At 39.0% G+C, this 23,157-nt stretch overlaps 2 protein-coding genes across 3 annotated transcripts in view; one reads left to right on the top strand and one right to left on the bottom strand.

Moving 5' to 3' along the window:
* Positions 1 to 1,422: 1,422 nt before the first annotated feature.
* On the bottom strand, positions 1,423 to 3,658 carry LOC118411343 (ubiquitin-40S ribosomal protein S27a). Its single transcript, XM_035813571.1, has 5 exons — positions 3,560 to 3,658; positions 3,379 to 3,435; positions 2,615 to 2,669; positions 2,068 to 2,285; positions 1,423 to 1,611 (listed from the first exon to the last, which is right to left on the bottom strand). The coding sequence occupies exons 2-5, from the start codon at positions 3,424 to 3,426 to the stop codon at positions 1,462 to 1,464; spliced, it is 471 nt and encodes a 156-aa protein (XP_035669464.1). The 5' UTR covers positions 3,427 to 3,435; positions 3,560 to 3,658; the 3' UTR covers positions 1,423 to 1,461.
* LOC118411240 (tetratricopeptide repeat protein 7B-like) overlaps positions 3,626 to 23,157 on the top strand; it is a 61,704-nt gene continuing 42,172 nt past the window's right edge. The window contains exons 1-15 of one of the 2 annotated variants that reach the window (XM_035813399.1): positions 3,626 to 3,820; positions 5,912 to 6,060; positions 7,320 to 7,488; positions 7,749 to 7,989; positions 9,309 to 9,387; positions 12,758 to 12,939; positions 13,420 to 13,483; positions 13,902 to 14,039; positions 14,368 to 14,451; positions 14,786 to 14,890; positions 17,331 to 17,508; positions 19,469 to 19,526; positions 20,000 to 20,072; positions 22,211 to 22,371; positions 22,910 to 23,026. In XM_035813399.1, the coding sequence (XP_035669292.1) occupies positions 3,700 to 3,820; positions 5,912 to 6,060; positions 7,320 to 7,488; positions 7,749 to 7,989; positions 9,309 to 9,387; positions 12,758 to 12,939; positions 13,420 to 13,483; positions 13,902 to 14,039; positions 14,368 to 14,451; positions 14,786 to 14,890; positions 17,331 to 17,508; positions 19,469 to 19,526; positions 20,000 to 20,072; positions 22,211 to 22,371; positions 22,910 to 23,026 (1,919 nt within the window). In that variant the 5' untranslated portion in view covers positions 3,626 to 3,699. The remainder of the gene's footprint in view (positions 3,821 to 5,911; positions 6,061 to 7,319; positions 7,489 to 7,748; positions 7,990 to 9,308; positions 9,388 to 12,757; positions 12,940 to 13,419; positions 13,484 to 13,901; positions 14,040 to 14,367; positions 14,452 to 14,785; positions 14,891 to 17,330; positions 17,509 to 19,468; positions 19,527 to 19,999; positions 20,073 to 22,210; positions 22,372 to 22,909; positions 23,027 to 23,157) is intronic. The other variant, XM_035813391.1, reaches the window with a different exon arrangement.

The raw sequence follows: 23,157 nt of genomic DNA, 5'->3' as shown, positions 1-23,157 counted from the left end.
AATGGCTGCATATCCGTCAAATATTTGCATTATTATGTTTTTATTTTGCATCTCTTAAGGGACTTATGGGATCAGTACTCGAGTCTAAATTTCTACATATTTTGCTGCATAACACTAGTTATAATATTTATTATTTGATCTTATATTGTAAAAATTTGTGTGGTTTGGGGAAAAACTAAATGGGAGCTGATTTTAGACATAAGTTTCGTCTGTTTGCCTCATTGACCTCGTCTTTAATGTATACACCTTTCTCACGCGGCGGCCATGATAGATCTAAAAGGAGTTCAGTGAGGCAAACAAAATACTGTCCATCATAATTAGCAGTTCAACCAATGATAGCCGATCAATTAGGAAAGCCACCAATAAGAGATTTTGCTGCATGTCCGTCAAATATTTGCATTATTATGTTTTTATTTTGCATCTCTTAAGGGACTATGGGGTCAGTCTACACTACGCTAATTTTTATTAATTATTTGATCTTATATTGTGAAGACTTGTGTGGTTTGGGGGAAATCTAAATGGCAGCTGATTTTAGAGATAAGTTTTGTCTGTTTGCCTCGTCTTCGAACTATCATGGCCACTGCGTGAGAAAGGTGTATTCCCCAACCTCCTGTGACAGGATATTGTGGGGTTCCAAACCAAGTGTATATTAAGTGATGGACCAACATTGGTTTCAGGTATCCTGATTCCTGCCCCTTTTCAGCTTTAATCTTTTACTCCCCCTTATGTAAAGAGATCATTTGGGTTCCAGATTTCCGACATTTCCAAACAGAGCTATGGTTTTGTCAATATCTACACATCTCCCTCCTGGGATAGCGGTGAAAGCCCCTCACCACATTCACCTTGTCAAGAGAAAATCAATAAACTTTGGCTACAGACAGCTGCTGGTTTACAAAATAAATCATTTTCATTCCTCATTCTCTGGTTTTGAGAATCTGCTGGTAGCTGGCATCATCCTTTGTTATGACTTATATGCTGTTACCAACTGATAGTGTCACCTGATGGTGTGTGTTTGGTTGGTTGGTTGGTAACACAAGGAACAGTCACCATGCATGTGCAGGGGAGTATCTGACTCTGGCTCACAGTAGGCCAGCACAAATGCTCCCAAGGACAGACTGCAGCCTGCATTACCTGCAGGCCCTTGCTTTCATACCAGGGTTTTTCCTAATGTAAGCTGCTGGCATGTTAGGCGAGGACCATAGCCATGTCTACCTAACTCAAGCTTCCTCCAAGGAATTTGATTTATCACTGTTTCAAAAGGGTTTGAAGTGACATTGGTCAACCTCCTACATGTACTATTAATGTTGGGGGCAAGCTATCATTCCCAGTGTCCTTAATACATTTACCGCTGTACCAAACTTGACATATGTCTAATAATATCCTACGTTTTCAAACTCATACAAAGACGCAACACAGTCAAAGTTCCGATATTCACATCTGTATTTATGTCAGTGATTTGCTTCACTTCTCTTCAGGCTTGTTGTACACAAATGTGAGGCAGCACTTCCCGCAGTACTGCCTGTCAAAGTGGCTAGCCATGAACAGCCCCGCACCACACTCCTCTGACGGGCACTCGCGTCTTAGACGTGTGATCTTGCCATTCTCATCAACCTGAGGAAAGAAAAAAAAAAAGTCTTCAGACTGGATAGCAAAACTGATTGCAACAAACATTGCCAGAAATTGTCAACACCAGTCTTAACATGATTACGATCATTGCTTTTTGCCCTCAACCCCAAACATAAAATCTCTAAAAATGTCTCTTTCTCTTTAAAGAAAAGCATACTGTAATTCACTTTGTCTTCTCGGTACCAGGCTTTCTACATCTGAGAAAATTAAACTTGTTCTCGGAACTAAATGTTCACCGTGGCAGCAGGTGCATGTGAAAAATTTTGCGACTCATTTGTTCTTGGTAATAAATTCACGTTACAGTCGTCACCATGAAAACCGTGAACATAAAGTACATTGAAAAGAATCTGAAATTACAGGCTGATCATATTGTTCATCTACTTAACTATAAGATAAGCTCGGAATAGGAACAAAGTGGAATTAGAAAGAACACACTCCTACCTTGTAATACTTCAGGACAGCGAGCTTGACCTTCTTCTTCTTGTGCTTGATCTTCTTGGGTGTGGTGTAGTTCTTCTTCTTCCTTTTCTTGGCACCACCTCGGAGGCGGAGCACCAAGTGAAGGGTGGACTCCTTCTGGATGTTGTAGTCAGACAGGGTGCGGCCATCTTCCAGCTGCTTACCAGCGAAGATCAGCCTCTGCTGGTCAGGAGGGATGCCTGAAATCAGAAGACAATTCTCAGTGAATTCTCAGCATAAGTCAGTATCAACATTGGGCAGAGGTAAATTATACTTTAAATTATAGTAAGTAACACCACATCGATTTGACTTTATTGGTGCCCTAGAGTGGTGTTCTTGGGCAGTTATGACTTTACTGTGTTAGCTAAATATTAGTGCATCTACCATGTGTCTAAAGTGCATCAGGCATTAAACATCTTCAAGTGCATTCAATAACCAAAATTCAGTTGAAGTTGTATACACAACACAGTACTTAATGATACAACTGGATGTTAATTAGATCATAGATACAGAGAGAGCATCTACTCACCCTCCTTGTCTTGGATCTTGGCCTTCACATTTTCGATTGTGTCACTGGGTTCCACCTGCAAAAAAAAATTAAATCGTTTGATTGACAGGTACATTAAGGTAAACTTTACAGGTAAATTAAGAAAAGAAATGCAACATGAGAACCAACCAAGACCACATCACTGTACATATAATCTGTGACTCAATACCCAGATTATGTTCCCATCTGACCATGTTTAGTTACCACATCATATGATTTCAATTTGAGATATTCTTGATACCTTCTGAAATTAAAACCATGTAGCAATTCTATTATGTACTGTTACTACTAGTCTTGTATATACTTCAAACATGTGCTAGTAGTTATGACAAGATCAGTCCACTACAGGAGTCCACTCCTCCCTCGACTGAAGATGGTATGCAGGTATGCAGGACATTTTAACAACCTTTAGTGTTATCTATTTACCTTATTATCATGATATAATCTTATATATATTGTATCAAAACTTCGCAATGATCTTAGTTGATTTGCAAAATGTCTAATTTTGTTATTCTCCTTTTTTGTCACAAATTTGTGCACACATTTTTTTCAACAAAAAAAATCATAATACTAATAGTGTAAACAGTGGCAAAGTTAACCAAGTCTTTAAAAAGTATAACAGTACTCAATAGAGCAGTCTTTTAATGTCTTATCATTCATTTCATTTTTTATTTCAACAAGCAAAGATACTGTCACATGCAAAATTATTTTGCCCCCCTCCCCCTGTGTTGCACATGTCTTCTTACCTCTAGGGTGATGGTTTTCCCCGTGAGTGTTTTCACGAAAATCTGCATGTTGACGCCCTGAAACGACACACATACAAAAAATAAACTCTCTTGTATCCATTCATCTATTCTAACCTACTTTCGAAAGTAGAATTGCTCAAATAATGGACATATTTCTGGGACAGTTATGCTGAACACTCACACTGAAATGGCGACCAAGATGGGAAAGAGAGCGATAGAGGGGTTTCCCAGGGAAGGTCACAGGGCGACTCGGGTCAGATCTTGTACCCAGCGTACTCTGTGACTACTACCCTGGGAACGAGACAGGACATTAATACAAACATGGCGGCGCGCAAGCCCGGTCGTCTGGAACTTGATGTGGAAAAATGCCGCGCAGAAGGCAACTGGACCAAAGCCATGGAGTTGGTCAGGCAGCTGGAAAGGGGAAAACACTCTGGATTAGGTTGGTGTTGTCAGAATTCGCATACACGCTTGCTAAGAAGCTGTGATGAAGGATAAATGTAATATGGGGGTGGGGGGCGTTTCTTCAAAACGAAGAGGATGGGATGCAAGTTTTACTATGATTACTCATCACTTTATGAAATTGTCAGTTATCAAGTTTCGTCAAGCAAACCCGATGTTGTTCTTGTTGTGACTTAACTATATTGCTCCTTCAGAAATACAAGCATGTAGACCTTCTTAGTGAAACAAAGAAATAATTGTTTGCATCACTTTTTTTTTCCTTTGAAGGACTTTAAAGGCCAATTAGTTGCTAGTATGCAGTTTCCTCTCCAGTTAACAATTAGGCGTCCAGCCAAACATCAATTTGATCAAACACGTACATCATGACAAATGCACTGGTATCACACTACCAGAAATACAAGATAAACGCTGTATTACCATCTGTATTAGCATATACCATCTGAAAAAGTGAAAGTGAGGGTCATTTTGATGGAGAGAATGAGGTTACCATGGCGATGATAGATGAGGCTAGGCCGACTCACTGATGTGACCTTTGGAAGTGTAACATCCAATTTGTTCACAAAGCCTTGTGCCTATTGGTTGAGCTACTCTAAATCTGTGGTACCTTTTTCTAGGATTCAGAAGAATCTAGAATTGAAATTGTTTTGGTTGTGACTTAGGTTAATTACATAATAAGTTGGTAATACTGTAACAGTGGGGTTCAAGCACTGCCTACCATCCTTGCCAAACGGCTCGGAGCTTTTGTGGCGACATCGGTAGCGTGTTTGGTTTGGGGAGCTTGGCTGCCTGGGTATGGCACGATAGGTCGCGGGTTCGAATCCCGGGAGCGAGCTTGGGGTAAAAACTGTTCTACTCTCCTCTTGCATTTCAATACGTTGATACCTCCTTGTCACATTGCCTAGTGATTTTCACAGGGTAGAAATGCGGCATTTTGTGTCATACATTAACAAAGTGTTAAAAACCCAGGACCTGTTTACAAATCGGCTTTGCTTTGTTCTGGAGCACACGTGTAATCTTGAAATTGATTAACAAATACACTTCTTCACATACCTGTGTTTATACTAATCTGGTATATGTTACTTGACATAGACACATTTAGTGAAGGCTTCAAGCAATTGAAACTGTCTCTGATATTCTATGAAAATCTACTGTTATTACTGTAGATGGTGATAATAGAAAGTAAAAGAGACCTGCAAACCCTTTTTGCCTCAGTGATTTATGCTACATGTAAATTAAGGTGTCAGTTACGCATTTCACGGTCTTCTAGCTGACACTTTTCCATCGTCGAGGGATTTCATTAAGTATCCCAATTCGTCTATTGCTTCAGGCCTAATGGCTGGGCCGTGGCATCTCGTGTCCCAAAGTGCCCAATTTACTCTCAAGTCAAGGCTTGGATTAGAACATTAAGCTATCTGTGCGTCAGAAACGGTTGATACAAATGTTCAATTCTCTTAGATGAAGGAGAGTGGATACAGAGATGAGTATGAAAAGCTTTTGAGATAATGATTTTATTTACAAATGTAGATGTTGGGATCACCTTTTGGAGTTTAACCATCCTGTACCAACAACTGTTAACGGATACACTTGCTTTAGTAAGGTAGAACATTTACTTTTGGTTGAATTATTAAAAATTATCTTCCATACCGCACTGTAGATGAAGCCTTCATCGTAAGTATGGATTAAAATCAACTGGGGGATCACCTGAACTGAAGAGTAGCCTAGGAGCTGTAAGGATTCCCATAGGGCCCATGCAAGTTTTGTTTTAAGCCTACAAATGTATTACTGCCCAGCAGGGCAACATTTTGGAAATGTGACAGCATGACTGTTGAACTTAAAGCTGCTGTCTCTCTGAATACCAGACATAGTGGCCAGAACCTAGACTGGTACATCCCTAGGATCCCGCCCCTCTGGAAATGTCCTTCATTAGTATTGACAAAACATAAAACGTTAAAAGGTGCAATGAATGATTTTTTTCAGTATAGCCTTGTGTCCATTTACAGACACCTTTACACCTCATCAAACACACACAATTCATGTATATACCACCTATAAATTGCAATCTGTTCCTTAGAATCCCTGGTCCAGTTAGTTCTCGGGGAAACGAAGCTTGAACTTCACCTTCAAGAAGTTCCTCCCAAGGAGGAGAACATAGCCAAGGCCAGCCGAGCCTTAACAGAGGCCAGGAGGCACTTCAACGATGCACTCAAGGGTGAACACAAGGTAGAGTATCTCTGCTACTGTTTAAGCCATGCCAATTATTTTCTTGGTTTTCAGATAGTTTAAATGAAAAGTTCAACAAGATTACAATATAAAAGTAGAGAAGTGTTTGTAGAACTTAACTCTGACTACATGTGCATTCACTCCCTGTCCCTACTACTCAGGATCAGTAACTGTCTGTACTACAGACTTTCATTTCAGAGTCTGTTTATACCTTTGCCTTGCAATCTAGCAAAGTTTTTTTCGATTGAAAACAAACAAATCAAATTGGTGTATCCTTGAAGAGCTATGTTTTCAAACAAGTAGATACAGAAATGCTAGGTGTTACTGTTAGGGAGGTGCTAGTAGTGGGCAAAACTTTAACTGTAATACTAATAGATAGAGGGTTATCAGTTTAGATATGTCTCTTTTCATTGACTTTTTTGTACACATGCAGGTTGATTACATGCATGTTAATTGTCACACATTAGCTAACACCTTGTGATTAATGGCCACTAGCACATTCAATGTCAATAACAGTGAAACTATATCCACATCTGTGCACTGAACCAAATATATCCTAATACTTGTACATCAAATCACTCAGTAGCCTTGTAACTTATTATGGTACGATTGCATCTCAAACTGTGGGTTTTTAGATAATGTACCTTTCCTGCACTACTGTTATGTGAGATGAAATACCTAACCTAACTGTCTCAAGGAACAGATGTATTCTACTCATGTCTTCCATTTCCTCTCTTCCCCATGCTTCTCTCCAGTATGCAGTATTGATTTTCTAACAGTGTTTGCAAGATTGGTCTGTGTGCATTCAGACGGAAATTGGGACGCTCCTAGTGTCCAGGAGTGGTGTTATTTTAGGACATGATTTTCCTCCCTTGAAATCTCTGACCTGGTAGTGATTGAACTGATTATCACACAGAGTTGGCAGATGTGGAATGATCAATTATTCATCCGTCATACTCCAATCTGTTTGCTCTACAACAATTGTGATGGATGCGCTATGAGGAAATGGAATATTGAACTCCAAACAACCTTTAAACCTTTGACAAAATATGTCCAGTGTGATTTCCAAAGTAGATTTCTTCTTCGGCTCTTGTCGTCTCTTGAGACGGTACATAAAGCAACAGTTCTACAAACTAGGGATGAACTACATTACTGCAGGGAAAGGCCTCATAATGCTACCTTTGGGACGGATGGGAGTTAGATAACTTGCATTTGCCTGCAAATGTTAACTTTCGATTTTTTGTTGTTCTCCTTCCCAGCAAAAGTGGGCGGAGGAAATCTTACTACTGCAGGGAAAGCTGAACTATGCCACAGGGAACTACGAGGAAGCTCTGGGCTGCTTCTGTAAGGGTCGGCTGGAGGAACTCTCCACAAACATACAGAGCAACAGGATACTCAGACTGATCGCTGAGGCTTACGCACTTAAAGGTGATCCGCATTCACACATTGTAGATGTTCAATTAGCATACAAGCAAGAAGACCTGCCGTACAGCTATTTAGAAAGTTACAACTTGAATTGCAATGCAATATTGCAGTCAAATTTGCGGACAAATTCATCATCATCATCCAATTGAACAGATGAACATTACTCTCTCCTTCCATCCTTCGCAGACCAATTGCATTGTATTTATTGTTTTTATTTGGTCCAAACAGCTACATTATAGATTGATCTTCTTCCTTTTCTGTAGCGATGTGCTTGGAGAAGGTTCCACTAAAAACGTTTAGCAAAATGAAGCAGGCTGAGCGAGAGGAAGAGATCATCAGTCTGTACGAACACTCAGGGGACATGGCACTGCTGTACCTGCAGGAGTGTGAGAAGGGACAGAAGGCCACCCCCACGGTGGGCGGGGTCACCATCAACAACACAGACCTCGGACACGTGCTGGAGACTGCCATTTACAGGACGCCCGTCCTGCACTTGAAAAATGGGTGGGTGTTCCAGATGATCTGGTCTAGAGTGGTCATAACCTTGTTGTCTAAAAGCTTTCCTGTCCCACTCTTTTAGGATGTAGAAATGTAGGATGTAGTCCCCCAGTGGGTAGCAATGAATACTGCTGAATACTTTAAATTTCTTGATGTTCGCTGTGGTTTTCTTTTTGCTTTGATCTCTTCACTACAGAATAATGGCACGGTAAATACGTGTTGCAACTGTACTCAGTATCACAGAACTGTTCAACCACAAACTTATGCTGCAAAACCACCTTTACCTACCACGAAATTATGGACATTATAAGAAAAGTCACAGCTTATGATAATGACACGATCATATTCCAAAAAGGCACAAGAGCATACAACCTGACATTGTAATTCGTATTTTCCGGAGCATAAGGAGCTTCAATCTGTTTGGTCATGCTCTGGCCACTATGCTGAATTGATGTCGCTTGTAGCAGTATTTCTACCAAATGGGTTTTTGGCACCTTTGGATGTTCTGTCTTGTGATGGATTCATCCAAGGTATTCATTTCAGAACACCCACATTGGCTCCAGATTCATGTTTGCCCAGTTTGCGTAGGAAAGCGCTTGATAAAACGTACATTCCCATCATAGTTTTCAGTTGAAATTGCCTCTCAAAATGCAAGTGATACAGCCGAAGAAATCACATAAAATCACATCAAATCAAGAGATACATTGTGCCTCTTTAGAGGGTTAGAAATTCCACAATTTTCAGACTTAGGATACTCCCCCTTTCTTGTACCTTCCGTACGCAATATTACACTCACATCTTGCAGCATTACTAGCTAATGGCACACTAAGGCCTCTGCAAAGACCTTAACATCCCAGCCCTGAGTACATGATGAGATTCAACAATTCAGTTCCCCGTAGCAATGTGGAATACACCAGTTATCACCTTTTCCCCATTACAGGGGCAGTAATGCTTTAAAGAGGTACTATTATGCAAGACCAGGGTTGTAGCCATTCCCAAATCATTTTCCGTCCCCTCAATTTTGAATGACTTTGGCGCAGCGTTCCTAGGGGGGTCCGGGGGCATGGTCCCAAGGAAAATTGTGAAATCTAGACCCTCTGAAACACTGCATTTCCTGCATTTTGAGGGTTAAGTTTTGCTCACAGAGGACGGAATGGTCAAAAATGTTTTCCGTCCCCAGCTGCAAAATTCCGTCAAAGGATGGAAGGATGGGTGCTGGCTACAACCCTGTGCAAGACTATTGCCAATGGCATGAGAATGTCCAGTATATTAAATGCTGGTTTAAAGGCAGCCACTTGAAAGCATGTTTGTTTTGACTGTTGCAGGGATTTATCTACAGGAATCGGCAGATATCGAGAAATGCTGAGAGCTGTGGAGGCCCGCTGTACTCAGAACCTCAGGCAGGTTAGTAGATCTCAGATTTTAATAGAAGAAAAAAAAACACATTTTTTTGTATAATCAACGATATTCATCAGAATACACAATACTGTATTTCCACAAGGTTGGTTTTGAATAAAGATGGAAAACATGACGAAAAACATGAAAACATAGTCTGAGGGAAAGTCTGTACCTTAGTACATATTAGTTTTGGAATCAGAGTCATATACATTGTACAATTATTGTACAATCACAAGCTGTAGGCATTCTTGGGCTTGTCATACATGTCTCCTGCCAAATCCAGCTGACTTTTAAGTTAGATCTTTGTTGGTGCTTGGTTCTGTAACAGCCTGTATCGAATTTCTATGTCATCAAAATTCTACAGATACCAACAATAAATGTGCACCATAACTGTTAAGTTATTAATGTAAGATTGTGAAGTCTTAACTTTGAGGTCGAAGGGGAATGAAGTACTTGTAGATGTTTGTGATGTTTTAAGTTGGTGGTTGAAGCAACAGTAGAAATGCAATCATTATGCAAAGCAGAATGTAGCTTTGCAGTCTGATAAGTCTGCAGCGAGAGGTCACAGCAAAAACTGTGAACATCAAAACCACTGCAAATATGTCACAACTTACAGTAGTCAGGTTCAACTTCTCTGATGCCAGGACTTGGTTTTCATTTTGTTCTCTGACTAGACTTTTAGTTTAAAATGAGTCCATATCTTGATTATTGGTCACAGTACAAGAACATTGTAGGTCAATTTCAATAGTTACTGTACAGTACCTACATATAATATCAACTCTGCTGGGTACCATTAGATTAACGCTACACTAGTTGATCTTATATTTACCATCTATTTGAAATGTGGCAGTCTTAGAGAACCCAGCAAATAAGTAGAGATCACATTAGAACTTCTTACACATATGTACATGATGTATGTAATGGTTGGTATTCATATGACACATGTGCATGTATATTGTATCAATAGAAACACTGCACAGTTCAAGACTCAACTGTAAGAAGAAGATAGACTACCTTGTACCTTCAAGCAACAAAGGTTTCATTTATCAATTTTGATACAGGAAAACAGTCAATTCTAACAGCATTTTCCCATTTAGCATACTCAATTATCCTAATCCTAAATGGATTAGTTGAATATTGTCTGGTAATAATCAATTTATACACTTAGTCTTCCAAAACTGTATTTCAGATAACTCAGCTCTACTGTAATATGTAAGTTTTGTTTAGAAATTCTTCTCCAGTCATTTTGAAATGAAAGATGTCCACAATGCTGGATCAAGTTATTGCTGCAGTGCACCAAACTTGAATGAGTACAACTTTTGAATTGGAACATTTCTAGTTTTTTGCCTTGCCGCCAGGCAAGGCTTTACGCCAGCTTTTTTCCATGGATCAATGGACGGACCTTTTAACCCTGCCCTTCCAAAGCCCCTTCCAAAGGCCCTTCTTTCCTTGCCGAGTTTCATGGCTTAGTTAGACAATGGTACATTCCAGATGAGTATTAAAACGGTCTTCTAGACGCATGTTACTGTATGTGGTCCAGCGTAATAAATCTACGCTTTAACTCACCATGTTCATATAAATATATATCACAAATTGCATCAGAAGGAACTTAGTTTGTAATAAAAAATAATGCATATTCATTGTGGGTCAAAAAGTTTTACAAAACCTGTTTAATGTGCCAATAATTCATCTGACATAAATTATGATAATGAGGGGGAGGGGGGCGACATGTGGAACTCGGGATTTTTAAGCGTAGAATCTAGTCTAACTTACCAAAATAACATAAAATACGCGGCAAGGCACAGCTTTTTTAAAAAGATTTCTTGTTTCTCAAATGGCTAAATGGACAAATAAAGGGAGGGGAGGCTTTTACATTTTAACCACTATTACTGTATCAGGCACTGAACCTGTAACAAGCTGAAAATAAACTGCTAGAAATAAACTGCTAGACAAGTACAACAATAGTACTTGACATGTGTGTCCTCATATTAATCTTTGATAGAAGTATAGTAGCTCACTAGCTGGACTGTTTATTAGATTATAGCCTGGGCCTGTCTCATTGCAGGCACTGGGATTTATCCGGTAAATGTAAAGAGTGCTACCGGACATAACAGTATTGTCTTTCCCAATATTTCCATTTGAGCTTCAACGACCAAATATATATATTTAGTATTGAATGATTTTAGTAGCTTTGAGCCAGACAAAATGATCATCTGATATCCAATCTTATGTTACATAGAGGACCAATCATACATCAGATAAATCAGCTCCAGGTGCCTAATTATAACCCGTCTGTTCTACCAAGGGCAAGGACAAAAATGTATGATATAGGACTGGTACATTTAGGGCTGTGTACTGGTACAATGAATGTCAAATCTACCTAAACAATTAACATGTCTAGTAGACTAGTTTTCAGACTTAAGATGAAATTATCAACTTTTTTCTGTCCTCAAATTTACAGCCATGATAAGCTTTCAAATTGATTAATACTAGCAATATGATAACCTGATTAAATCTTATAGCAGCCCGCCAAACATCTTCAGCCCCAGACAGCAGAGATTGTGTTACTCACTGAAAATTAGCTTGTTTTCATCATTTATATCCTTACCGTCATAGTTTCTTTCATTCTTCAAGAAAACAGAAGAGCAAAGGCTTGATGGTTGATAAATAGTTTTGAAAATTGATACTCCCACACTTTGCATTAATCAATGTCTGGATCATTAACCTTGAGAAAGTACAACTCATATATCTGTTCTATAGTGTTCACTCACCAGGAGTGCTGTACTTCTGAGGAAATGGTCCTGGATTACTTAGTCTGGTTGCCCACGGCTCCTTGAGTGCAGACATGTATGACTTGTGTAGATATAAATCACTGTAACGGTGCCTGAAGGCTACTGCAGTCTGTGTGGTGAGTTTGTACATAATGCATCCTGTCCTTATGCAGTTTGTACGGGAGTGCCACAGGTGTTTTTCCAAGAAACAGAATGCCAAATAAGGCAAGGGAGCTCACTGAGATCCATGTGTTTCAGTCGGTGTGGCCATTAAAATTCAACAGGCATTTATGCGTACACAACAACATGCAGCTTTGGTTGGATAGAGACTAAAAGCAGCAGTATGGCTCAGAGAAAAGTATATATCTTTCTTAAATCTTGGTTACTATGCTTCGATTGTAGATACATGTATGGTATGATATGCTATTATGTGAAGTACACATTTTGTCTACATGTATATGGCTACAAAATTGTAGTTCATTATACAACAATGAGTTAATATTTGACGTTTCATGGTGATAGTATCAATGTTATAATGCTGATAATGACGATGTATTTTATTGTAAGGATTATGACATTTTTTATCATTTTTTGTGAACTTACAGACCTTAGCGAGACAGTTGTCGGAGGTGTTGTTGCGAGCGGTGTGCGAGAAGACGTACAGTCCTCCGGTTTCCCCGCCGTCGTCCACGACTGTACAGAAAAGAGCATCCGTAGCCGACGTCAAAGTACCAGGATCCAGCACGGCATCCCCCTCCCTCAGACCTAAACTATATCCCTCAGAAGGGTAGGTGTTTCTAGCAACTAGATGTACTCATGTATAATAAGTATGCAGTGACGGATGCACGGAGATAAGAAGATCAGAGATAGCAGACTTCAGCCCTTCCTGTATATCAAAACAGGGCTGTCACCAGGGCCTGTCTTTCGGTCCCAGGATGGACATTTGCTTGTTGGGACAGAAAATAGTTTTACCCCACGCGTCCCCAAAATGACAGAAAACTGTTGAAAATATACTTTCATAAGCTGAAAATGACATATTTAACCAGGAAAGTCAACAACATGGGCTCCCAAACAATGAGTGTGACAGAAAAAAATTTAAGCTGCAGACAGGCCTGATCAAAACACACATACTGAGAGAAACACAGACAATATTTCACTCCTTTGAAAGCGTTGTTTACGTACTATTAGGATACATTTTGTAGCTTAAAATCATCAACCATTAGTGTCTGACATGGACAATGAAGTGTTGTTTTTTTTACCCTTCCAGAGTATTCACCCCAACACAAGACACAGAAGAATCCTTACTGCTGCTACTATTGAGTGAAGCTATAGTGAGTACAACACACAGTGTGCAGTCACATTCTTCACAAATGGGGATAACCTTCGCTTGGCAAGACATCATGTTTTTTTATCAGGGTTCCATTTGTTTGTCACATGCTCTGTCCTGCATAAGGACTACATGTATGATGATGCGTTAGAGCAGAGTTAAGTCATACAACACAATTGTCACTCTTCAGAAGAATACTGCAAAATATGAAACTATCACTTCATTGTAATTTGGACATTTTGAAAATCAGAATGAATGTGCTGAAATATGCCATGGTATGATCTAGTAGTCTAAGTGTTGGAAGTCAATGACATTTTCTAAACAAAGATCGACATACTTTTGGTACTGAAATTGAACATTTCACATGTTACATGTTTATTTCCCTAGCTTTTTTTAACATTTGAGATGCTTTTTCTCCCCAGGCAAATAGAGAAGTGGTATTGAGTAGAGCACCAGAACACAAGGAGTCCAGAGTACAGACGGTGTCCAATGCCTCAGCTGTGTACGATCTTCTCACCATCCTGCTTATAAGGAGGTCACAACCAGGGCTGCTAGCTGAGGTAACATCAACTATCATAATTCTGCCACCTCGGTACACAACAACCATCTCATTTAGAAACCCTTGGTGTAGTGTCGCCCCTGCTATAAGTGACTTGCACAAAGTTGTGTGGCCAAAGGTTTTCAAATTGGAGATTGGCACCACCATATATATGCACGGCTATGACAACTAATGTAAAAACTTATCAATTTGTGTACAGTTATCAATGCTGTAACCAAAATGATGAATACTCTTTAGCAAAAAAACTGCAGTATGCTTGTCTTTCAACAGGGGGCTCTTCTAGTCTGCATCACTGTACTCATGTTGACTACTGCACCATTTGGTTTCAGATCCTGGAGAGGACCATGAAGTTTGGGTTTGATGAGTTCCACTTGTGGTACCAGTTTGGGTTGTCATTGCTGGCTGCTGGCAAGGTAACTTAAAAGTCTTAATGTTAACATCTACATTTATATCACAGTGTAATTTGATTTGTATTAATTTATTAAGTCATTGACATTTAGATATGTTTGATATTAGGTAAGAGTTTTGGTGCATGGAACAAGGAAGGGTGTCTTATGAAGACTCCCTGTGAATTAGCTAAATGTTTTGTTGTAGTTTGTAAATTGCTGTATTTGGAAAATGTACAAAATAAATATGACCCAGAAAGGCCACGGGTGCATACAGTATATACACACAATTTGAACTGTTTGATGAAATTGTCCAAAATAGCAAAGTGTGACATTGTATGTCCTCCCTATTTTGTTGCAGTATGCACGTGCAGTTCGAGTACTAAAGGAATGCCACACCATCCAGCCAGACAACCCCACAGTGTGTTTGTTTGTGGCCAAACTATGCATAGAACATCTTCATCAGGTGGGTACACAATATGTGTCTTGAACATCCATAAAAGGGCTTAGAATTATTGGTTGATTTTAGCAATAAAACAATATCTTGTTCTTATTTTGATATTCAACATACATCAAGACAGGTTAGTCTTCATTTCAATTACATCTCCCTAGGCCTTGCTTTAAAGCATATCTATTTTTATCTTAATTTCTTTACTTTCATTTTTGAAGTGATCAACTATTTAAGATTAGCTCCCTTGAAATTCTTGTCCTGAAAATAAAGGATATCAGCCAGACAAATTCAGTTAACATTTAAAGTTCTAGATAGATATTAGTTGTATGTACTACATGAAGTTGACCAAAAATCATAAATTTTCAACAGATGTTTTTTTTCTATATCTTTTATTTCTTATTGTCAGTTTTTTCTTTCCAAGTTGTTTGACAATCATCCATCTACATTTTGTAACAACCAAAATCCATAATCCAACTCATAGTATTATTAGTATTACAATAGCTATTTCCTGCATGTCTGATTTGGTTGTGTCTCCTTTGTTTAAAAAAATTCTTGCCATAGATGTGGAACTTAGGCACCAGGATCATTCATACTCTATGCCAAAGGAATTCTGTTGGTAATCAGTCACTACACAGTTGATTAAATTATAGACAAAGACACATCTGCAACCCCTTCAAGACCGTGTTTTGCGTTAAATGAGTTGCCAATGTATGTATGTAATGTGAGACACAGTGTGAATGCTGCTACATTTTCATTGCCCATAATAATGTGTCATTGGTGGGTACATATTACTCTTATGGTTTACTTCTTGTTATCTATGATCATGATGATGATAATATTGCTATCTGTCCATACATGGTAATCAAAATAATGTTACTGAAGTGAGTTTCTGGACTGTGTCCTGTGTGTTTTAGTGGGTGTAGATATGATTACTGGATAGGTAATTATATAATGGCAAAGATCATTTAGGATTTGAAAAATGTGCATGTTAAGTCTTTTTAGATTAATTTCTTTTTAAGTTTCTATCTTTTTTAGCTTTCTTCATCATGCTGTGTGCACATTTTTATTTGTCAGGTTCAGAAAATTTGATACAATAAATCCTTGAATGTCCTAGACCAATTTGTAAGGCCCGAATATGTTTTTCATGGACAAAGGGGCCGTTAGAGTACAGTAACATCTGTGTTTTGTGTCAACTTGATTGGCACATTTAAAAGACGCTGTCATGTCGGCTACATAAGCTTTTAGTGTTCTCCTGTCAGAAGAGTACTGATTATTACCTAAACTATCATTTAACACTCGTGAAATGTATTGCTATTGTATTTTTATCATAACATGACAACATAGTGATGCAATTGTGACGCATTTATACACAGGAGGACAATACGTACATTCCTTTTAAAATGTCAGGTAACCTTTTAGTGGAAAGATGTTTCTATATTTGCACAAGGAATGCTTTGTGTTGTGACAGTTTGTGACAGTGAATGGTATTTCTGTATTGTGTGTAAGCATTGTACCCCTCTATAGTTCAGGAAGTACGTGCAGGTACACATGTTTTGGTATCATCAATCTCTTTCGAGATGTTCACTGGCTTGAAATAGCCTATGGGTTAAATGGTACAGGTAAAATTGGCACAGATGTTTAATCATATGTCTAGTGCTAGAAGGCCACTGCAAGATAAAGTTAGTCTTAAATGATAAGTAATGGCTAGTAGGATACATGTCTGTATAACTTTAGACTGCATTACTTGACAGTCATTAGATGCCGTCTTACTGGAAAAATTTAGATTTTAAGGATGGGCATAACAAGGACTTGCATTGCCACTTCACATTGTAGACATAACAAGAGTACACTGTAGCAGAGTCAAACAAATGAGACGTAGAGGGTGTCAATATTCATATTGGTATACCTCAAAGTTGCATGTAATGGTCTGAATATGCAGTTGGTCCTATGGACAATTATTGATTATAAGATACAAACTATGAAAGTTAGGACCTCATAACTATAAGTAAACTTCATGTAGTGTTTGCTATTAAATCACAGTTACATATTACATGTAGATACTATACATGATATTACTTACCTTAGTTACATGTTTGCTAAACTTTCCATTGCTCAAGTAACGCTAGTTCACCTTTATCCGCAGGGTAACCTATATTTGTTGTGTTTACCAACACGGTATTAAGTGATGTCGACTGGACCGACGATGGTTTCAAGTAATAATACGTTCGACTTATTGTAGTTTAAAACTATCGTCCGTCGACTTTATACCCCTAAGTACCAATTTCTGACAGGAACGGATATAAGTTACTCCGCGGATAAAGGTGAACTAGCATTACATCATACCTCCAGAAAAAGAAAATGTTTGTAAATTTTCTTTTGGAGTTTTTTCGTTGGTTAACAAACCTTGCTTAGTGTAACAGATGTTTAATCTCATGATATTTGTCTTCTCTGCCAGTTGGAAGATGCAGTGATATATTCCAAGAAGGTTATCGAGAGGGATTCCAGGAACAGTCTTGACAAACAGAGGGGTTCCAAGAACAGTGTAGACCTACAGAGGGATTCCGAGAACACTCTCCACTCATCCCGAGCCTTTTTGATGTTAGGAGTGGCATACAGCATGCAGGCTACTGAAGGTTGGTGACCCCGGAAAAAATATTATGTACTTTGAAGTTTGAAAATGCTTTTAACTCAGCAGGGGTGGAACCTTATCCTTAAATGTTTTTTGTGCCTGTCGTCTTAAATTGCTTATTTCAGCATAAGCATTTACCACTTTCAAAGCCCTTTTTTCATTGTGACTGTCATGATGGGAACAATTAAACATTTTGGCAACACCTCAGGAGTGGAGCCATATTACACTTTTTTTTTACCTTGCTAAACTAATATCTTCTCACCCCTAGGAGGGCCCCAATGGGGGGGTCCCGACAACGCTCTACGCTAAATTCTGATGGCCGGCTACGTATTACGCTGAATTCTTGAAGCCTCTCTACGCCCTACGCTAAATTCAAAAGCTTCCCCACACGTTATGCAAAACTCATCACCGAACGTCTGAGCGTTTGTGTCAAAGATGGTACAAAAGTTGAGTTAAAAGTATTCATGGTAACCGGTGGCAGAGGCGGCGGCAGCAAATTTCTAACGCGGGGCGCAAAAATTATATTGCTGACCGAAATTTTATCATCTTGAGCGCCGAAGGCACGACTATCTTAGGGGGATCCGGGGGCATGCTCCCCGAGAAAATTTGAAATCTTGACCCTCTAAAACGCCTTTTCCCGCGTTTTGTCAGGCAAATTTTGCTGCCAGATAAAGCTAAGTTTGATGGCAATTCCGTTAGAAAGACACATAGTTTTAGCGAGGGGGATGCCCCCAAAATATTTTCACGATTTCGAGTACCGAAGGTGCGAGCTGTCGCAACTTTAGTCTAGGGAAATTTCGAAATCTTGACCCTCTGAAACGCCATCTTCTGTATTTCTAGGGACAAATTTTGCTGGAAGACTGCTAAACTTTATGCCATGTTTGTCAAGAAAGAGATGTTTGAGGGCGACCCACACAAATTCTCACCATGTCGTTGTGAACGCCTGAGGCGCAAGTCATCGCTAGGGAGGTCCGGAGAAAATTTTGAAATATTGACCGTCTAAAACGTCATTTCCTGCATTTGGGGACCACATTCTGCTTGTTAACGAAGTTAAGCACGATAGTAAAATTTCTATTTGTTTAAAAGATTTTTGAGAGCGACGCTCCCTCAACATAGTTGTTCTGTGCCGTAGACGCGGGACAGGGAGGTCTGGCAAAATTTTGAAATCGGGACTCTCTGAAACGCCGTTTCTCGCATTTTCAGGGGTAAATTTTGCCGTTAGACTAGCTCGATTTTATGAAATTTGCATCATCAAAAATACACAAAGTTTCAGCTTGCTCCCCCCCCCCCAAACATATTTACCTAGCCAATACTTAATGCCGCCAAAAAAAGGATATGATTTTGCTGAAGTAACTGTTTTGGCGTATCTTATTACCTGGATGTCTAACCTTCATCGACGAATCTTTAATGCCATTTCTATTAAAAATACAGTTAAAAATTTTGAGGGCGACGCCCCAACATATTTTAACCATGTCGCCGAGAGCGCAGATTATGCGGGGCGTCGCAAAGGAGGTCCACGGAAATTTTGAAATCTTGACACTCTGAAACGCAATTTCCTGCATTTTGACGGGACTTAGGGCAATGGTTAGGGCAGGTTTGATTACGCTATATGCACAATTCATCCATTACGTTTTACGGTAAATTCCGGGGAGCTACAACGTATTACGTAGAATGAAAAGAGTCAATTACGCTCTACGCAAAATGCGTCAATTACGCTCTACGTTGAATTAAGCGATCCGTCTACGCTCTACGTAAAATTAAAACGGCCGATTACGCTCTACGCAAAAGGGCATTGGGGCCCTCCCCTAGTGATGTTTCTTGCCATGTTCCAGCAAAAGTTGCAAAGACCATAGTGATAGCCATTTTTGGCAACACCTTAGGGACTCAGCCTTTCAATTTCTTTATTCTCTGTTGACACATTACATGAACTTGTACACTTTATGTTGTTTTGTTGTGTGTTGCAGCCAAACTGATGTCTGCCAGACATGAACTCCAGAAAAAAGCCCTGGATGCATTCAACAGGTGAAGATTCTGCAGTAAAATACTTTGATTTTGATTGGAAAATTTAGTTGATACAATCTTGACTTGGAGACTGTGCGTTGTACATGATGAAATTCTTTAGGAATGCTTAGCAATCTGTTGGTTTTCTCACAGTTGAATGCAGCCTCACATGCATTCAAAATTATTGTAAATCATTATACTGGTAGCAAATCAGCAATTTTTACTTTACATCTACAGTGAAAAACATCCATTGTAGACATTCTGTACAGAAAGAGATAAGCACCTAGTTGATTAGTGAGACTGAATACGTAATACCATCCAAGGTCAGCTCATGCATGCACAATGAAATATTGGCAATGGTGTATTTGATACATCAAATGAATGTAGATGCATCATGTTAAGTTTTAGGTATTTACCCTATTTGTATTTGTGACAATAATGGTTCCATACATGTATATGTATATAACAAATGAAACATCCTGTTTTTGACTCAGATCACATACCCTGGACCCAGATGACCACCTGGCCCTGTTTCACCTTGGTTTGCAGCTGGCAGTACAGAGACAGGTAGGGAACGTGGTAAAGAAGGGATGCCTGTCTTTTATAACCTTCAATACTTATTTCATTAACTCTATTTTCATCTCTGAGATGACGTTTTATGCATCGCTGATGGATAGTTTCAGTAGCTGTAACACTGTAACAGCCAATCAATTAAGCCTTACAATACATGTTAGTAGTGTTTGCATAGTCTGCATTTTGTCCTAGGTGGTAACATGTACCATTCCTGACAGGCTTTCATTTGTAATCCATCATTTCGTGCATGTTCTGTCACCATCTTGGTGCTGCATGCAAATGTAATCCATACCCTTTTCCATCATCAAATGTCATCACCTATCATACAAATGCACTAATTAGATCACCCTGAACTATTGCAAAGTGTCTTCATTTTGTCAATCCATTAATAGTTATGTTTTTGGAAGAACATTTGCAGGAGGTTATATACTGTTTCGACTTGGGCGGCAACTGTTGAGTGACCCAAAATCTTTTAAAGGGTTGAAGGGAATTGTATGGAAAAAGATGTGTATTTTGTAAGTTTTGTTGTTTTTTGGTATTTCAAGTGGTACATGCATGTTACCACATGGATGAAGTCACAGCTCTTATACATCAAATTTTCTTCTGACTACTGTTATTTTGTTCCAAATCAATCAAGTTTCCATACTTACATGTAGCAGTTTTTTCACATTTTGTCACTTTAAATTTGTGATATGTCCCTTTGCCATGTCCTGTATACAGTGTTTTGTAGCTCAGCCTCTATAATACCATACTTAAATGTTGAAGTCATTCCATATCACGACATCGTAGTGCTTGTGTTGAAGGTGACATTCACCCTTCATGTGTTTTTTCTGTGATCAGAGCCCACTGTGGGACAGACAGTGTCAGGTACTCCATTATACCATCAGTAGTACATGTACGTGCCAACCCCTGTGTGTTGTTACGTCACATTCCCAAGGGATCCGTCATGTGCCATCTTCTGTTGTTCGTTTGTTGCTTAGATTGTCTCTGAGCCTTATGTATTCAAGTACTGTAGATTCATTTAATTTTGCAGTGGTTTTATTTTGCATTGGGACAGAAAAGGAGGTTTTTGTGGAGTTTTAAAGTTGAAACACTTATGTAATACAGTAGTAATATGAGGGAGAGACATTCACAATGTCATGGATTTGTGGTGGAGGGGTCACCATGAAAATGAAACCACTACAAAAGTTAAAAGATTTACAGTACACTATGTACATGTATGTTTGTATACTTTCTTTGCTCTGCTTCTCACCTACATGCGTGTATGTCTGTGTAAAATACATGTACCACACTGTGACAATTCATCCATAAAGTTATGATCATTTATCACATGAACAACAGTTATGTATGTTAAAGCTGTTATATAATTATGTTGAAGTCAAGTTGACATAAATGTACTAATTTTGATCCTCATTGCTAGCAAACAAGGCTGCTTTATCCGTCTTGTAGATGTACATGTATATCTAGAAGGATTCATGCCAGGTTTTAGTACTTGTAATTGTAAGTAGACAATAGACAATTATGTGTATAATGTGTATGCAAATTTGATTATGTTTATAATGCTGCACAATTATCTCTGATATGCTGGCTTGGTGCTTATATCTTGTCGTCCCCAAAGGGATAGAGGTCTACTATAGCAATAAAAAGTACAATTTTTTTTTCTTTTCTACTTCTTAATCCCAGGTGTTACCTTTAATTCCTTAAAGATTACTGGGGATTAGTGAGAAATAAATAATAGATGTAGCAGGCGATGAGAGGATCTTTTAGGTAATATTGTTATGGTTTGATTTACAGTACAGTAGATTTTCAACCATTTTCATCACATATTCACCGTACATATCTGGACATACAGTATATGTTGACTGTATGATGATGTATTGTCTGCTGTATGACATACATACATGTATATGTCATGTAGAGGTGGCCCTGTCATGTTGTATTTTCAGAGAAAAGATGTTACTTGTTATGAAGACTCATAATTTAAGGGATTTTTTACTTTCAGAAATAATGCTAACCATAGTGATTATTGAACTGTACACATACATGTACACATTCTTCTTGTTTTCTTTATAGATATTTTTCAGAGCAAATTTCCATTTAAGTTTTTATGTGAATATCTGTTTTGCCATCAGATTGTGGAAGCATTACAGCGGGTGCAGCAGGCGCTACAGCTGCGACCTGACCACCTGCCGTCCCTGCACCTGCTGGCACTGCTGCTGTCCGCAGGGAAACAGCACACGGAGGCACAGCAGCTGGTGGACGCAGCACTGTCAGAGTACCCCGAGAACAGCAGGTAGGGGGCGCTGTTGTCAGCAAGGCTGGCTTTAGTGATAGACTTATCACATATACGGCGTGGCATCTGTTGATTTGGTAACTGTTGATTTGCAAATTGTGCAAATCATTAAAAAATGTCCAAATTTGGCACACATGTAATGCAATGTATTATTAACACTTAAGATATGTAGGCATTCAGATTTCTACTCAGCAGTAATATTAATCTTTTGGCATTTGTCATATACTAGTATATTCAAGGAGGTTTTCTCACTTATATGTAACCCCTGTGCTACATGTATATTCAACAATCTAAATCTTATATTTTGGGCTCCTATGCTGATATTTGGTACAAACATGTAGTTCCAGCAATCTTCAATTGAATTGTAGTGTATTGTGATCAAGTTATCAAAAACAGACATAGCTTTTCCTAAGGTTCCCTATCTAAAACTCACATTCCTTGCAAGAAATGGGTTGGGTTAGATGTCTCTGACTTGCACTACTGGGTTTGTAAATTTTTATCACATGTGAAATGCTGATGTTTTTAATTCCTCTATCAGTCTGCTGTTCACCAAAGTGAAGCTGACCGTGGCAGGTGGCGACGCGGAGGAGGCTCTAGTCACCTGTAAACACCTGCTGCAGCTGTGGAAGGACACCTTCGAGCCAACATTGAAAGAGTGAGTAAACCCTTTTCTCTTTAAGATATAAACAAACAATTCTATAGTTGATGACATGGCATCAGGACTACAGAAAGGGACGTGCCATATTATACATGTATCAGTTCAGTTCATCCTCGGAGAGGTGACAC

The sequence above is a fragment of the Branchiostoma floridae genome, chromosome 1, assembly GCF_000003815.2.
Source record: "Branchiostoma floridae strain S238N-H82 chromosome 1, Bfl_VNyyK, whole genome shotgun sequence".
In the NCBI taxonomy this organism is placed as follows: domain Eukaryota; kingdom Metazoa; phylum Chordata; class Leptocardii; order Amphioxiformes; family Branchiostomatidae; genus Branchiostoma; species Branchiostoma floridae.
The sequence above is the reverse complement of the archived record's forward strand: the minus strand, read 5'-3'. Positions and strand labels throughout refer to the sequence as shown.

Coding starts and splice junctions, on each gene's coding strand:
- LOC118411343 (XM_035813571.1), bottom strand. CDS start 3,426: ATGCAGATTTTCGTGAAAACACTCACGGGGAAAACCATCACCCTAGAG. Junction 2,670..3,378: donor GGAAAACCATCACCCTAGAG/GTAAGAAGACAT, acceptor TTTTTTTTGCAG/GTGGAACCCAGTGACACAAT. Junction 2,286..2,614: donor CAAGATCCAAGACAAGGAGG/GTGAGTAGATGC, acceptor TTCTGATTTCAG/GCATCCCTCCTGACCAGCAG.